Source organism: Furipterus horrens, unplaced genomic scaffold (genome assembly GCF_987537825.1).
Source record: "Furipterus horrens unplaced genomic scaffold, mFurHor1.1.pri manual_scaffold_5, whole genome shotgun sequence".
Classification (NCBI taxonomy): domain Eukaryota; kingdom Metazoa; phylum Chordata; class Mammalia; order Chiroptera; family Furipteridae; genus Furipterus; species Furipterus horrens.
In genome coordinates, this window is record NW_028327175.1 from 45,657,742 (window position 1) to 45,674,159 (window position 16,418).

Below are 16,418 nucleotides of genomic sequence, written 5' to 3' on the forward strand. Positions count from 1 at the left end.
AGTAAAGAAACTGGGAATCGGGGCTCGAGGGAGACCGGGCCAACTTACTCAACCTTAACTGTTTAAGGAACTGTGCTCTCTGACCCCTCAATGGCCTTCCCTAGGGCTACTCGCGGTGTCTCCAGCCCAGTCTTCCGTGTCGTTCCCACCCAGCCGGCGCTGGATGTGAAGGAAAGTTCATCCACGCGCGATGGTCACAGAACCCCGCATCCTGGGGCCGCGCTTGCGCAGCAAGGCAGTGAGCGCTCAGCGAAGTCCGTTTCCTGACTTTTCAAGGAAGTGGCCTTGCGTCACTTCCGGCCTCCCTCTAGCTGCCATCTTGCGTCCCCGCGTGTGCGCGCTTATTTTCAGCTGGTCTGCCAAAGACCCCCCTGAGCACCAACCCTAGTCCCCCGCGCGGCCCCGTTTTCTCTCCAACAAGGTACAAAAAGGCTGTGGACGCCGGCGTGGGAGGAGGACGGGAACGGGGGCGGGAAGTGCCCGGAAGGAGCGAGACAGGGAGGGACAGGGCTGAGGAGAGGAAGGCGATGCGACGGACAGGCGCACCCATTCAGGCTGACTCTCGGGGTCGAGGTCGAGCCAGGGGCGGCTGCCCTGGGGGCGAGGCGACGCCGTCTCTTCCTCCACCTCGCGGCGGAACCCGAGGACAGGAGCCTCAGGTACCGCGAGGCTTTCGGAGAGTGGCCGGGCCGGGCAGGCCCTGGCTAGGCCGAGGCTGGGCCGGGGCCGGGGTGGGGGTTGCCGACCGGGCGTGGGTTTAGAGCCCATTTCCCGGGCCTGTGAAGAGGAGGGGAGTTGGGGGTGGGGGAAGGGGGCGGACGGTTGGGAAGGTGGGTGCTTTGGGCGCCTTCTCAAACTGAGACAGGGAGCTCTGCGGGGTGGCTCTGGGATCCAGGCTTCGGCCTGTGTAGGTTGTGCTGCTGGTGTGATGGGAAACAACAACGAGCGTGGAATGCTGGAGTGAACTGGACTTTTCCTCGCTGAGGGTTTCCTGTTTTTATAGATGAAAGAAACTATCATGAACCAAGAGAAACTCGCCAAACTGCAGGCACAAGTGCGCATTGGTGGGAAAGTAAGTTTTAATCGTTTTTTAAAGTTTTGAGGTTTAGGCTTTTTTTTTTTTCTTTTGCATTTCTGGCATTGATGGCGCGTCACTTTGTCTATAGAGGGCATTTCACAGAGCTAGCAAATTGGTGAGAGGGGGCGCGGATTCAATTATATATACAATATACTGTTGTGTAGGTGAATCATGCAGCTTGTATACTCAGGAAAAAGCGAATCGAGGTGAAAGAGTATTTAAACTATATACATTGTTTTTATGTAAATATACTTTCCAGTGTTAGTGTTTTAAGGAAAACAAAAGTGTTTCCTAATGTAATTAGTAAGAAAATATATCATTTCAGTTACATACCATTGTGGCCATTTTACCTCTGACTTGTTTTGGCCTAAAGTTGTTGACTATTTAATAGTGAGAAGTTGGTGTCTTTTGTAAATTAAGACCTTTTTGTAATGCTTCTTTAGCTAATGCAGTCCAGTGAAGTAGTTGTGTATTTTCTGATGTATTTGAAGATCTTACAGGTACACTTTGGAATTTTAAAAGCAGCGACTGTGGATTTGAAAATATTACCTAAGTGGGATCTTTTCATTTTGACTTTGCAGTTATGCTAAGGGAATGAGAGTGTTTGCTGGTGTGTTTTAAAATTATCCGTTTTGGTTTAATTGGTTCTTACTGCTGGATACTGAGCCCTGACAGGAGGATTTTTTTTGTTTTACTTAGTGAGTTTTTAGATTGTTCTCAAGTAATTGACTTTAAGTCGGAAGTTCACTCTACACCGAGGTATGCCTGGTTCTGTATCTCCTCGTTAGCACATTCCTAGTGTTTAACAAGGCGTGGTGTAGCCTGTTGGGGTAGAGCGTGTCTTCACTTGGTCAAACTTGTAAGGTATCCACTTAATTGGTGAAAGCTTCCATACTGCAGGTTTATTGCCTGTCAGTTTTTCTCAGCTTTAAGCATTGATGTTCAAGTAGAGTCTTCTGTGAAATAGCCAAAAATTGCACTTAGACTTAAGTAGTAGTCAAGATTTGCACCAACCTATTTCAGTAGGTGTTTCTTGTCCTTTTTAGTAACTGTTAAAGCTAGGTGTGGCCTTCAAATGCCAGAAAGAAAAACTCATCAAGTCTTTGTGGGTCAGTGTTTGGTGTTTTTAACCATCATGCCTTTTAGTGCAGGTTTCAGGAGTAGTTTGAATAATGTGCTTGTGTTTTCATTTTTTGTTCTTTGAACGTTAGTTAGTCTTTAACTTGTGAGAGAAGTCATTCTACGTAAAGGAAAGTTGAGGTTTTGCAGGATCCTTAAGGCTGGTGTAACATTAAACTTGCTTACCAATTAATAGAGGAAGTAGTTCTGTCATTATAATATGGAAACATTTTCTTCAGCTCTTAAGAAACCTAGTTATTATGGGATGTGAATTTAGGTGAGTTAGTTTTGCCTTAGAGAAAACTGGAAGTGTTAAATACTTTCTAGATAAATGTTATAAAAGCTCTTTATTTCAATATATGATCAGAGCATCGATGACTTAATTATTTTGGTGAAAATTGAACCCTTTGTTCGTAAAGTGTATGAAAACTATAGAAGGTGTGCTTTTTTTGTTTGTTTGTTTTTTGTTTTTAAATCTCATGTAGTAGTTTCTTAGAATGTCTTTTAGAGAGGATTCTCTGGAAACCAGGTATCTACATGACCACTTCAAGGTAATTGTTATTTTTAAAGGTTTTTCGGGTGGTTGATAGCTAGTATTCTATGTAGCTATTGATAGTTTCTTCAGTTAAACCAAGGCCTTAAAATGCCTTTACTGTGCTCTATCCTGAGACTACAAAATTTAAATAGTTTAAGGTATATAGGGGTGAGTAGGGGAGATAGACGTCTTTGAAACTTTTTTTTTCACAGTGTAATATGCATAGTACAATAGAAGCATTTTCAAGATCTAGTAATGGGAGTGATTTGGCTGAGTGAGGGTGTTAACTGTAGAGCTTCGGGAAACCACAGAAGAGATAATGGCTTGAACAGGATTTTAAAGGGTGATTAGAACTGGTATCGAGGTGGGGACAGTGAGGTAGGTGGATGGTGGTCTTTCTATTAAGAGCCTTAAGTACAGTGTAAAGGGTTAGTTTATATGAGAGTCTGTGAGGGTTTTAAGAGTTTTAAGCAGAATATGGGTGATCGGGTTTGCCTGGTTTTAGAAGTTTATAGGATATTTTAGAGAAAAGGGAGATTGGAGATTTGGCATGTATGTACAAGAAACCACAAGTTTTCTTGAAGCCTGCCTGTATTCATTCACTCTTCATTGAGCCCAAAACTATTCTAGATAACTGAGTTTTATAGCAGTAGATAGAAGCCCTCAAGGAGTTTACATTCTAGTGAGGGGAGACAGACAATAAAATATACTTATCTCTATCAGTAGTAAGTATTGTAAAGAGAAATAAATCTGGAGTGAGTGTGGGAGTTGCTATTGATTTTGGGTCATTGGGAAAAGCCACTCTTTATGTGGTGACGTCAAAGCAAAGGTCGGTAGTGAGGGCGGGAACCATGCAGGTGCTAGGGAAGAGCTTTGGTCCAGAAGCTCCTGTCTGGTCTACTTAATACCAGTGAGGAGGTTCATTTGGCTGAAGATAAGTTTTAATTAATGTAAAAAGAAAAAGTTAGTAGTTCTGCATATTGAGCTCAGTGAGGCTTAATTTAGGTTGATACATGCCACCTCTTTGATCACTTTAGAGGAGCTAATGTAAAAAGTAGGACTTGGAAAAGCTCGTTTATACCTGAGAAAACTAGAACTGTAGAAATTATTAAGGATTTGTAGACAGTCCCTCTCCTTTCCTTCTTTTGGCTTTCGTCATTGCCTTAAACTGCCTGCTTGCTGCATAAAAGTTTGTGGTCATGGTAATTTTCTCATACCCATCCAAAGGTCAGAAAGGAAATTGAAACTGTTTTGAAAATGTCTGTTGTTACAGTATAAATGTGTGCTGTGTTCTCTCTTCTTCTCTGCAACGTAGGGTACTGCTCGTAGGAAGAAGAAGGTGGTTCACAGAACAGCTACAGCAGATGATAAAAAACTTCAGTTCTCCTTAAAGAAGTTGGGGGTAAACAACATCTCTGGCATTGAAGAGGTATGCGTCAAGTTTTACTTCTTTATAAAAACAAAATTTCTCTGGAAAACTTTCCTGTTCATATATTAATGATTTTTTTAAATTTTTTACTACAGTACTTTCAACAGAATATTTTATATTCCTTTAAAATGTTTCTATTCTATTAATGAATATCAGGGAGATTGCTAAGTCTGAAAGCCATTGGATTGCATGCACTTTCCACTCCACCTGTGCCTCACACTGAAATACTAGATTAGTTAGCCAGACTGCAGTTTTTGCTTAGTAAGATGTTAGTTTTAAAGGGGTTTTTCATGGGTGTTGCTAATTTAATTTTTTTTTTTCTTCACAGGTAAATATGTTCACAAACCAAGGAACAGTGATCCACTTTAACAACCCTAAAGTTCAGGCATCTCTGGCAGCGAACACGTTCACCATTACAGGCCATGCTGAGACGAAGCAGCTGACAGAAATGCTGCCCAGCATCTTAAATCAGCTTGGTGCAGACAGTCTGACCAGTTTAAGGAGACTAGCTGAAGCTCTGCCCAAACAATGTGAGTTTTGCACAGTTACTTATTTATCAGTGGATTTCTAAGATCTCAGGGTGTGAGGTGGATGTGAATATCTTCCAGTTTGGAAATGCAACCTTTCTTCTAAAAAAAAGACCAATTTTTATACTGATATTCTTAGTGTATACAATAATTTAGTATGATGTGAATAATAAACTTGTTTGTTTCCTACTAGCTTTCTTGCTTTGAGTGAGAGACTTTAAAAGGTTTCCTTTTATTAGTTGGAAATGATGAAAATAATAATTTTTGGCTTTTTTGATAATTGGAAGTTTAAAATTAATTAGAGATTAAATTATCAGGTTACATCGGTTGTATCTATACAACTGAAACTACCAATAATCTTTTAAGAATTGGCTTGCCACTATTCTGGTGTTTTTAATTTTAATATGGTAAGAATTTAGGTCAGGGCAGAAAATATTGTAGTTGAATTCAAGTGTTCATCAGGGGTATGGCTACTTTATGCTGAAGCCCTCTGATCAAAATTTTGAAGAATGGGAATGTAGAAACAAGAGAGGCTTATTAGTTATTTAGTTATCTATGTTTTTCTGGGTATTCGCTTACTCTGCTTCAATTTATTATTTTTTGTCACACTGAGAGGCGTAAGAGTTTCTAGAAAGTCGTCTTTGCCTTTCAGAGCTGAACTAGACATTTGAAGCAGCCCACTGAAAATCATATGGGGTTAGTACTGTGAGGTTCCAACTCTCAAGATGCTGGGTAGTTCCCTTTCTTGTGTAATAAAAGGAAACTGGATGCTTACCACTCAAAAACACTTAATTTTTAAATTATTTTATTTCATTTCAGTAAATGTTTGTTGAGCATATCTCCTGTGCCATGCACCGCACAACAGTATTTGAGAAAACAGCATCTTAATTTGCCTCTCAAAATAAATCTTACCATAATTTGGTATGTGGGTTTATCCTGGGATCTCCCTATTATTCTCATGCTACCTCAGTGTCTGATGGACCAGAGGGATTAAAAGGATGGTGTGGAATTTGATTTGTTGGCTCTTATTAACTAGTGTTCTCGCTTATTTGTAGAATATCATGTCATTGCTAGTACTATAGATAAAATCCCAAATGTTACATCATGAAGATAAACCTTTTATCTGTTCTTCTTTTGGTTACTGTTTATTGAAGACTTAGACAAACGTGTGAATAACATTTACATTTCGCTTTTATAGCTGTGGATGGAAAAGCACCACTTGCTACAGGAGAGGATGATGATGATGAAGTTCCAGGTAGGGACTGTTACTTGTGGTTAAACTGCAGAATCTCAGCAAGGGAGAATAAAGAATCTTTATTCTATAAAAAAGACTACCTTGAGGGAGGTGATACAGAGTAAAGAGAAGGAAAGGAGACATGAACCTCACTTAGAATGAGAAAAGCAATGCGGTATTATTTCAGTGAGCATTATGTTTGTGGACTTGGCTTTTTTCTGTTTGGGATCCCAAAAAGTTGGAGGTGTATAACCTTAAGTATTGAGTAAATAAGTATATATAGTTAGCTAAATGTAGTAATTACTTACAAATTACAGATGGCCGTTGTTTCCTACTATGAGATACATAAATTTATAAGAAGACACAGAGAGGTTATTTAAATATCTGTGGATATAACACCATTCTAAAAAAGCTCCTTTGCCAATCAGGCATTTTTCTAAACTGTTAATGAATAAATTTTTTGTGTGGCAAAACAAGTATGTACTGGGCAATAGAATCACTAGGTCATAAATAATTCCACTGTGCATGGACAGGTATCCTTAGGAATCCAAGAAAACTTTAGAATTGTGTGTCATGGTACTCTGGTTCTGCCCTCCACATTGACTAATGTATTGCTTAAGTTTAATTCTTGGGGTGGGATGGGAATGGGGACGGTATATACACATTCTTTAAGCACAGTATTTATGTCACTGGCAAATTAATGACTTTCCCTCTCTTGTTGTAATTACATGCCAAAACACATAATTCAAAATGTGCTGAGTGGATGGTGGTCTCATTGGAAATAAAAAGTGTTTAAATTTATATCCTGATACTTTGACAGCATTTACCTATGTCCTCCTAAGATCTATATTTGTATATTTGCCTTTTTTCTGAGTTTCTGTCTTTTTAAAATCTTTTTCTAGATCTTGTGGAGAATTTTGATGAGGCTTCCAAGAATGAAGCAAACTGAATTGAGTCAACTTCTGAAGAAGATAAACTTGAAGAAGTTACTGGGAGCTGCTATTTTATAATATGACTGCTTTTTCAAATTTTGTTTATGGATCTGATAAAATCTAGATCTCTAATATTTTTAAGCTCTAGCCCCTTGGACACTGCAGCTCTTTTCAGTTTTTGCTTATACACAAATCATTCTTTGCAGCAAATTAAGCTGAAGAAGCCTGGGAATAAAGTTTGAAACCAAGATTAATAAAGTTCTTTGCCTAGTATACTTTTCTTTTATTTCATTGACAGTAATTTGTACACAGAAAGCAGAGTTGTTTGTAGAAGGCTAATCATGGCATGTAATATGACAGATAATCTTTGATGGAATTTTATTATTAAAGATTTAACGTGATAGTATAACATAACAGGTGGTATAAAGTTCTCATGTTTGAAAACTTTTCCATTGGCCCTCAGGGGTTCCATAGTTTATGTGATGGGTGGAATTATAAGATGGGAGTAGAATATTCTTGGGTGAGCAAGGTTTTTTTTTCTCTTTGTATTGTCTATATTGTAAGCATATCTGAGTGCCTTATATCTAAGTCCACGCTTAATTTTCTCTAATCCTCAATCTGTGAAATAGGAACTAGTTGCTCCATTTTGTAGATGTAACCAAAAGTTACTTCAAAAAAGTGAAAGTAGTTAACCCATTCTATGTAGGATATTCTATAAAATACCTGGGAAAAAAGTAGTAAAATGTCACCATAACTTTTCCTTAAGTGATTACATTAAATGAATAGGGATATTTTTTCTTTTTTAAAAATTGTTTTTAAATTAACATACAGTAAAATTGACGTGTATATGCAGTTGTAAGAATTTTTTAGTAACACATGTAACTGCCATCATAAACCAGGCTACTGAACAGTTTCAGCACCCCAGAAAGTTCCCTTGATAATAGGGCTATTAAAAAAAAAATTGTATTAGCAATTACAACCTTGAAGGAACTTTAAAATTTTTACAAATGATAAGTAAAACAAGTATGTGTAATCTGTATTAAGGCCAACTGAAGAAAATTGTCTTAGTCTATTTCAACAATAAGAATTCATTTTATTGATTTTTTTTAAACTTATTTTTAGACAGGGGTAAGGAGGGAGAAAATAACATCAGTTCACTGCCTCTTACATATGCCCCTGTCAGGAGACTAGGCCCACAACCCCTGACTGGGAACTGAACCAGTGACCTTTTGCTTTGTGCCACACCAGTCAAGGCAAGAACTCATTTGCAGGTACCTCTGAAGGTACTGTATAGCTATATCTAAAAGTCAGTATTAAATATTGCCTACCAGAAATGAAATATGTAAACAATATTTGTATACCTTAACATTGTATTTTTAGGTATGTGTAACAGTTCTGTTGAAGTACACTGCTACAATAACACAGACTCCAAAACTTCAGTGATTTACAAAGTTAAACAATTACACGTTTCCAGACTTGGGGATTAGGTTGGGCTCTGCTATATATTCACTCCAGGTCCCAGACTAATGGAGCAATCTCTGGAGCACTCAGCCTCCTGGCTGCTGAGTCAGGTGTTTCTCAAAGTTGTTAAATGTCACTTGTATGTAAGCAACCAAAGCATGTGGAATCAGTGAGGGCAGAGGATCGGGATGGTCTGGTGTGGGGCCTGAAGGTTTGCATTTTTGGTAAGCTTCCAGGTGATGCTGATGCTGCAGGTCCACTGGCTATGCTTTGAGTGGCACAATTAGATATTTTTGTTGCGGTGACCGACAGGCTGATCTAAGCATGTGAAGAATGCCACTATCTGGGCGTCCATTTATTTACCCTGGATCTGTACAGGTGATAAGTGCAATAGATTTCTAGGCTAGGTCTATCCCAGGGCAACTTGCTTGTAGCAGGAGCCAGCAAAGGTTGATCCTGTTCACCTGTATTCAGACTTCCAACAACATCTAGAAACGTTATTTCTTTGGTCCATTTAAATAATTTGGTCTGTGCTGGTAGCTATGAATTAATAAAGGATTTTTTTCTAATATCTTCAATATCCAGATAGGGTTATGTTACAGTTAAAAATGACTAAAAATCTCAGTTTCTTACAAATGTTTATTTGTCACACCTGATGTTAGTGGTTTGGCTGGCTGGGCTCCACTTGCCCCCTGAGCAGCCTAATCTGAACCTTGGCAGTCTCAAGACAGGGAAAAGAAATAGCAGACAACTGGCTGGCTCTTTAAACTTATGTTGGGAAATGATGCACATCATTAATAACCAACTTTCATCAGCCACAGCAAGCCAAGTACACAGTCAAGTCTGATGGGCAAAGGATTGGGGAAATATAATTCCCTCCCCAGAGAAGGATAGCAGTTAATTTTTATAACATTAAAATTTAATTGCCCACAATTGCTGGGACTTAACATACATGTTAAGCACTGTACCACTTGTGTTATAGCTCTTTGCTTACCATAACAATCCCCCCAAAGAGCCACATTGTGCAGATAAGCCATCTTCAAGAAGTGAAATTGCTCGTGTGAGGTCACACGGCCCCTTAAGTGGTAGGACGACATTCAAACCCAGGTCTGCTCTGGACCTACTAGAAAGAACTTTGGGCCCTGGCAGGCTACAGAGGCAGATGGTTCTGATCTGGTTCAACTTCTGGCTGTTGCCCACTATTAAGACTAACCCTGGGCCAAACTAGCTTGCAGCTGGATCTGAACCAGGGCTACATTAATGAAGAGACAGACAAATTTTGATCTGAGAACTCAAGATTAATACCCTTTATTTTTTGAAATCAAACGAGAGTATATTTCGGGCATATCCGTAATAACCATGTGTGCACAAGGCAGAGAGCTACATTCTAAATTTTAGAATAAATTTAGAAATGGGCTCAAAATCACTAAAGTTTGGGTCTGATTTCTACTAATCATTTTTCCTCATTACATAACACTGATTCTTTAGTTACCACACCCCAAAGATAAATATGTCATTTTTTAAAAGATTGTACTTATTTACTTTTAAAGAGAGGAAAGAAGGGTTAAAGAGGGAAAGAAACATCAATGTATGAGAGATACATCAGTTGCCTCTCACATGACCCTCAACTGGGGACCTGCCACGCAACCCAGGCATGTGCCCTGACAGGGAATCGAACAGGAAACCTTTTAGTTCACAGGCCAGCACTCAATATAATGAGCCACACCACCCAGGGCTGCCAATTTTTTTTTTTTTTTTGTAAGTCTTCAGAGAATAACAGTTTCTGGCTTTTCTAATATAATAATTAGAAAAGTCTTCTATTCACATAAATTTTCATCACTCCAATCAGCACAGTCTTGAATGCCATTTTTGCAGCGATTTCTGGGAATGCAGTCACAGTCAGCGAAGAAAACAGTTTCACATGTCCAGCCTGAACACTTTGGGCACTGTAAAACTAGACAGTTTTATTTATTTTTAAAAGCATGACTTAAAATATCAAGGTGGACTTGAAAAAATACTATTGTAAATGAAATGGTCCTTTGGGTCTTAAAAATAATACTGAAAACTATGCTAGGGGGAAATTGCAGATGCTTATTAAAGATTCTGCACATTTGGGTGAAACAATTTGTACTTTGAAAGCCAAGAACAGTGCTACCTCTCTCCATCTGCCTGCAAATAAACACACTGACATGCAGTGTAAGCAAGGAAGGGTCCATATGAGTTTGTATGTTCAGTAAGCAGGGAAGAGAATCAGTATTTGCTAATTGGCAGCTAGCAAGAAGAACAGAATCTGTTTATACTTTTAGCTTTTTGTTACCAACACATAGTTAGATAGCATGCACCTCCTAGGCAGCATTTCTTTTTCTACCTCCCATAATGACCAGGCAAAAGGCAAGAAATGATCTCTGTTGTGTACTATATTTCCGATAAAGTTTTTATATACTGACGAAGGTCATGAGGGATTGGAACTGTATCTATGGCCATGGTTTTAATAATATAGCCTTGCCAGACTGCAAAGCGATCAAGGGTGCTGCACAGTGTTACGCCACTGTGGAGAACACTGGGCGGCAGAAGGGAGAGCGGTGGAGGAGGAGGTTAAATAAACACAGAAATCTGTGAGAGCCAAAGCATTCAACAGACTCTTCTTTGATCTTGACCAAAATTTCCAAAGAAATCCAAAAAGAATTTGACAGCAGGCAAGTGTTGTCCATCAAGATTAGTATTTTCCTTTAACTTTTGCAAATCTGGCTTTATTTGCTAGAGATACAATTAATATTCAATAAATGTCAGCTCTTATCCTTTTTTTCTCCTGTACTAACTCCAAGATGCCTCGCCTAGTACTCTGTGTCCTAGCCAAAACGGCTTTTAATTTATGCTAGTCACTTCTGGAAGTTGCCATTTCTTTCTGATACATGTGAATTATTTTTAAACTCATGAATAGTATAGACTTGTTTTTAAAAAAAAATCTTGACGTGATTAAATCTTTATAATAAAAGATATGTAAGCTACTGGAAATGATGAAGCTGCTTTCTTGTGAATTTAAATATCCTTTGGAAGCTTTCTAAGTATGGGTTAATTCATGTAAACAAACTCATTATTAATAACAGCAATCCCACATTTTCATTTTTACCTGATTCTTCCGAACAATCGCCACAGTCATTTCTTGTGTCACACACCTTGTCCACAAATGTCCAAGTCACCTGGTTGGGACACTTGAATATCAAGTTTTGTGGGAGACTGCTGGGCATTTGGCCTGTGTTAAACAAAGGCATTATTTCTAATAGAAATCATTCATGCATGGTCATGTTTTAATTATAAATGGTGACTATTAGCTGCTGGTGCCTATTCTTTCATTTCGATTATTTGTCCACCTCACCACAGTAGGCAGCAGATTCATCTTCACCCTGACTGCAGTCCCACTGGCCGTTACAAAGCAGGGAGGGTGCCAGGCAAGTGGTGAGGTCCTCGCACAAGAAGCCGAGGTGCTGTGAAGATGTTGCACACTGTTGGTATGGCCAGCCTGGAAGAGTATGAGACAAGTACTGGGTGTCGACCTATGCATCTACAACCCTGAACATCAAGCTCTAATAATGTAATACTCTGTGTCCTCCTTCCCCCTTCTGCTTCTTTCCATTGTTCTTTTTTTGGTATTTCTTCTCCTTTTCCTTTTCTCCCCCATTCTCCAAAGCTCTCTAGGCCTACTTAGCTCGCCTTTCTTGTGAGAGCACTGGCATTTGGGAAAACAAGTGCAAGCTCACTCCTGCCTGAGAAGAAACTAAAGGTGCCTGCGAAAGGGAGCCCACAAGTCCCGGCTCTGGTGCGTGCTTTGCTGTGGACTGGTTCCATGGAGCCCCCTCCATTATTTTCTTAGATACAAACAGGAACAGAGAGAACTCGGTACACCAACCTCTAGGGGACATTGTAAGTTAAATTGAGATCACTGTTTCAATGAAGTGAATTTGTGCACTCAAAAATAAGTGGGAGTTTGTCAAAGTAATGGGATGATGTTTTTAAAAATGTCTAAGTAATATAAAAATTTGATGGTGCCCTGGATGGTTGGTTCAGTTGATTGGAGCGTTGGCCCGTACAGCAAAATGTTGTGAGTTTAATTCCCGGTCAGAGCACATACCTAGGTTGTGGTTAGATCCCCGATCTTGGCACATAGAATCCCTGGTCAGGGTGCTTACAGGAGGCAACCGACCAATGTTTCTCTCTCATAGCAATGTTTCTCTCTCTCTCTTTCTCTCTCATCAACAAACATTTCCTTTGGTGAGGATAAAAAATTTTTAAACAAATTTGATGTAAGTTAATCTGTTAATAACACTTATTTCTCAAATGTATTTACGCCTAAAATAATGTATTTCCAGAAAATTATGATTTGGTATGTGGAGTAGCAAACAGGCTGGTTTAGCATTGGTGAGTGCTTGGTGAAGGTTTATTTTACATCTTCAAAGTTTTGTAGTTGGGACCAGGTTGATAATTAAGAGGCAGATGATGCCACAGTTTGTATCCCATCATTCATTAGGGGCATGGCATTGTGATTGTGACTGACTTTTCTCAAATTACTAACAATAGTTAACACCCCACCCAACCTAATTTAATACCGAATTACATGCTCTTCTGTATTATTCACCACTGTTTGCCTAGACTCCCTAATTATAGCAGAAACTCCTTGAAGGAATAGACCACATGCTGTGTAGGCTTTGGAACTGTGCAGACCTGGATTGAAACTTTGGCTTGTCAATTAACCAGCCATATGGTCTTGGGCAAGTCACCAAACTCCCCTGAGTCTCTGTTCATAATGGTGGTAACAGCAGCTACAATGTAACATTGTTAAAAGAGTGAAATAAAGACGTATGAAGTATCTAGAGTAGTGGAGGCACAAGCTAGGTGCCAACCACCCATTATCAGTGGAGTCACCATTAAAAAAGCATTTTTTTATTTTTTTATTTGAGAGAGAGAGAGAGAGGTTGATTTGTTGTTCCACTTATGTATGCATTCATTGGTTGATTCTTGCATGTGCCACGTGTCCTGACCAGGGATCAAACCCTCAACCTTGGTGTATCGAGGCAATGGTCTAACCAACCGAGCTACCTGGCCGGGTAGGCTCACCCATTTTGGAAATAATATGGGGGATAAATATCTCATTGGTTGCATAAGTTGTTGACATGTCCGTCACCTAGACACATACTTGTTCTGGGCATCCCAAAGGTAATCCCAAGACCAATCACAGCAGCCAGAACTCCGAGCACAAGGAACGCCATGCAGGAAATCCAGAGGCACTGCTTGGGGGGAGGCCAGCGTTGCCCTGTCACAGCAAAACACACAACAGGAAGGAGAACACGTTTTCATCTCAGGGCAGAGGCTCATGTTGGGGACACTGTGTTAACTAGTCACATGTTCATGGTTATCTCAGTGTGAAAGGCAGGAGCCAAAATCACAGGACCTTAAGCATGTGCCTGGAATTATAGTGTGGTGCTTTTCCTGCCTGCAGTTTCTAATCCGATGTTTACCAGCCTTATGATGAATGAATTTCTCCCCCAGTTTTGAAAAGGAAGCTTTAGAGTGAAAAAACAAGGTCAGTGAGGTGACATGACTTCCGAGGCTGATGTTGATGTGAGTGGAACTATCTCACCTCAAACCCAGGTCTTCCAGTTCCCTGACCAGGGCTGTCTACTATACCAGGGTTTCCTCAGACCTGGTTTTCAGGTTGCCTACCTGAGAATCACTGCAGGAAATGTATTCCTGGGCTCTACTCCAGATCTACAGAATCAGAATCTCTAGGGGTTGAGGCGGGGGGATCTGCATGTTTTTTAAGCACATCCACATGCCAGAGTTGGAGGACTACAGCCCTATATCAAAGATGAAATGCAGATTTTGGTCTTGGGTTCCAACCAAACTTTCCAAAGAACATTGCTTGGTGGTTTCTGGAGTCAGCAGTCCTTGAAGAGCAGGAAAGGGGAGCTGCTTCTCTTTAGAGTGGCTTGGCACTGTGGGAACTGGCCTGACTGGTTTTATTGGCACACCATGAAGAGAAAAACAGAGTGCTCAGTCTGCTCCTGATCACTATGTCAGCACTACCTTTTGCAAACAGCGAGACTCACCTTGATGTTTCTAAGGCAACTCATTGACAAGAGTTCTGAAATATATCTGAAACCTTCAGGAGCCAAAGTCTGCAGCTGTGGGATTCCCTAGGCCCCCACTGAGGGAATTAGTATTCAAGCCACTTGTGAGTAAACAGTGCATTTTAAAAGAAGAGAGATAGGACGGCCTCATTTCATAGAAAACACTCCTAGACTCTGAGGCTTTTATGCATTTGGAATTATACTAGCTATGAAAATTAAGTCTTTTACCCCTAACATTTAATAGATCTTCAGAATCAGCAGCCCAGTCATGTAGCTGTGAATATGAAAAAACTTAGGTTTAAAACTTCTAGTGTCACAGCCAGTTAAGTGGGAGAAGCTGGGACTAGAACTCAATCAGACACTCCAAGTCTTTTTGCCACACCTAGAGCTGCCCTGAAGACTCACTCTGCTGGATCACAAAATCCTTGTAAGCCTTTTCTCCTTCAACCAGAGTCTTCTGCTCCTGGGGTCAGTGTTAATATGTCTTGCCCATAGTAGCTACAGCCTTTAAAACATTCTTGATCTTTGATTTAGAAATCCCACATCTGGACCTCTATCCTACGCATATACTTAATTGGTGTATAGAAGAAGGCTATATGCAGAATGAGTTTTTGCGTAGTGCAATTTATAATAGAAAATGCTAAACAATGCTAAAACTGTCACTTCAAATAGTAAACACCAGCTTATTAAAAGTGATAAAACTTGAACATATAAAACAATTGTATAAAATTGTATAAAATCATTAAGCATGACAACAAGGGCTGAGAGAGTTAGCAGTGGATGTCTCTGGATTGTGGGTCATGTGTTCATTCAGCTTTTCAGCAAATATTTGTGGAACATCTGTGTCAGGTGGTATGCTAGGTTCTGTAGATACAATGGTGAACAAGACAGACAGTCCTCCCTTCCTGAGCTTACAGTCAGGAGAACAAGGTGATTTTCTGCAGGTGGTGGGGGCTGCGTCAGAATCACCAGGGGTGGTTTTTACAAATCCACTTCATGCTTCATTCCTGAAGACTATGGTTCGCTGAATCTGGGATGCAGTTGGGGAATAATAATTAAAAAACAAAAACAAAACTCCCTTAGCCCTGGCCAGGTGGCTCAGTGGGTTGGAGCATCATCCTGTACACCAAAAACATTGCATTTTCAATCCCTGGTGAGGGCACATATCTAGGTTGTGGGCTTGATCCCCAGTCAGGGCCATGCAGGAGACAACAGATTGATCTTTCTCTCTGTCATCGATTTCTCTCTCTCTCAGATTAATAAACACATCCTTGAGTGAGGTTTTAAAAAAATGCTTCCTTAGTTAGTATAATAGAAAATCTAGAAAAGAGGTCTTCAGACTTTTACTATTATATATCCCTTTAGTAACAAAATAAATAAATAAAATTAGCATTCCCCCATAATATGAATAAATCCATGTCCGTATTAGTTCACTAATAAATGTATTTTATATATAGTAAAACATTATCTAAAGTTGAAATTTAAGAAGAATGAAATTAAACATACTATATAAAAATAAAGTTTTCTATTTTCTTCCTTGACCCCACTGAATCCTCCTGTGCACCCTGTGTGGTTCATTTGAAAACTTCTTCTCTAGTCTAAAGGATAATGCAGAGACTTTACGGGGTCTCTGGGCCCTAAAATCCAACTTAACTAAGCCATAACAATGAAGAAGGAGGGAAAAGGAGTTGTGCAGGCTGCAAGAACAGAAGGACTTACACAAGCCTGAGGGTCTGCAGTGGCTCAGAGCCAGCTCAGGACAGTGCGATTCTAATGAGGGACTTGGGGCTGGAATGTTGAGCTGAGGTTTCCAGAAGTCTTGGGTCTTCACAATAGCGTTTCCTCACGTACCCTTACTGGCTCAGGAGAGGCCTGGATAGGAGACACTGGAAGGGTCGGGAGAGACTCATATCTCTCCCTGTCCCATGCTATTTAGGAATGACTGGCCAGGACATTTTAAAGCGTTTGGAGGTAATGC

The 16,418-nt window shown here is 40.0% G+C and overlaps 2 protein-coding genes across 2 annotated transcripts; one reads left to right on the plus strand and one right to left on the minus strand.

Annotated features, from left to right (window-relative positions):
• The first annotated feature begins 427 nt into the window (after nucleotides 1-427).
• Nucleotides 428-7,230, plus strand: BTF3 (basic transcription factor 3). Its single transcript, XM_090276374.1, has 6 exons — nucleotides 428-659; nucleotides 1,004-1,072; nucleotides 4,048-4,161; nucleotides 4,490-4,691; nucleotides 5,887-5,943; nucleotides 6,825-7,230. The coding sequence occupies exons 1-6, from the start codon at nucleotides 528-530 to the stop codon at nucleotides 6,869-6,871; spliced, it is 621 nt and encodes a 206-aa protein (XP_090132500.1). The 5' UTR covers nucleotides 428-527; the 3' UTR covers nucleotides 6,872-7,230.
• A 2,889-nt stretch (nucleotides 7,231-10,119) lies between these two features.
• LOC150008516 (low-density lipoprotein receptor class A domain-containing protein 1-like) lies at nucleotides 10,120-13,601 on the minus strand. The gene is made up of 4 exons (XM_090278960.1): nucleotides 13,507-13,601; nucleotides 11,692-11,835; nucleotides 11,446-11,568; nucleotides 10,120-10,196 (listed from the first exon to the last, which is right to left on the minus strand). Exons 1-4 carry the CDS (start codon nucleotides 13,577-13,579, stop codon nucleotides 10,120-10,122), a joined length of 417 nt encoding a protein of 138 aa, XP_090135086.1. The 5' UTR covers nucleotides 13,580-13,601.
• Between the last annotated feature and the right edge of the window lie 2,817 nt (nucleotides 13,602-16,418).

Coding starts and splice junctions, on each gene's coding strand:
- BTF3 (XM_090276374.1), top strand. CDS start 528: ATGCGACGGACAGGCGCACCCATTCAGGCTGACTCTCGGGGTCGAGGT. Junction 4,162..4,489: donor ACATCTCTGGCATTGAAGAG/GTATGCGTCAAG, acceptor TTTTCTTCACAG/GTAAATATGTTCACAAACCA. Junction 4,692..5,886: donor TGAAGCTCTGCCCAAACAAT/GTGAGTTTTGCA, acceptor TCGCTTTTATAG/CTGTGGATGGAAAAGCACCA.
- LOC150008516 (XM_090278960.1), bottom strand. CDS start 13,579: ATGGCGTTCCTTGTGCTCGGAGTTCTGGCTGCTGTGATTGGTCTTGGG. Junction 11,836..13,506: donor CTTTGGGATGCCCAGAACAA/GTATGTGTCTAG, acceptor ATACTCTTCCAG/GCTGGCCATACCAACAGTGT. Junction 11,569..11,691: donor TGAATCTGCTGCCTACTGTG/GTGAGGTGGACA, acceptor TGTTTAACACAG/GCCAAATGCCCAGCAGTCTC.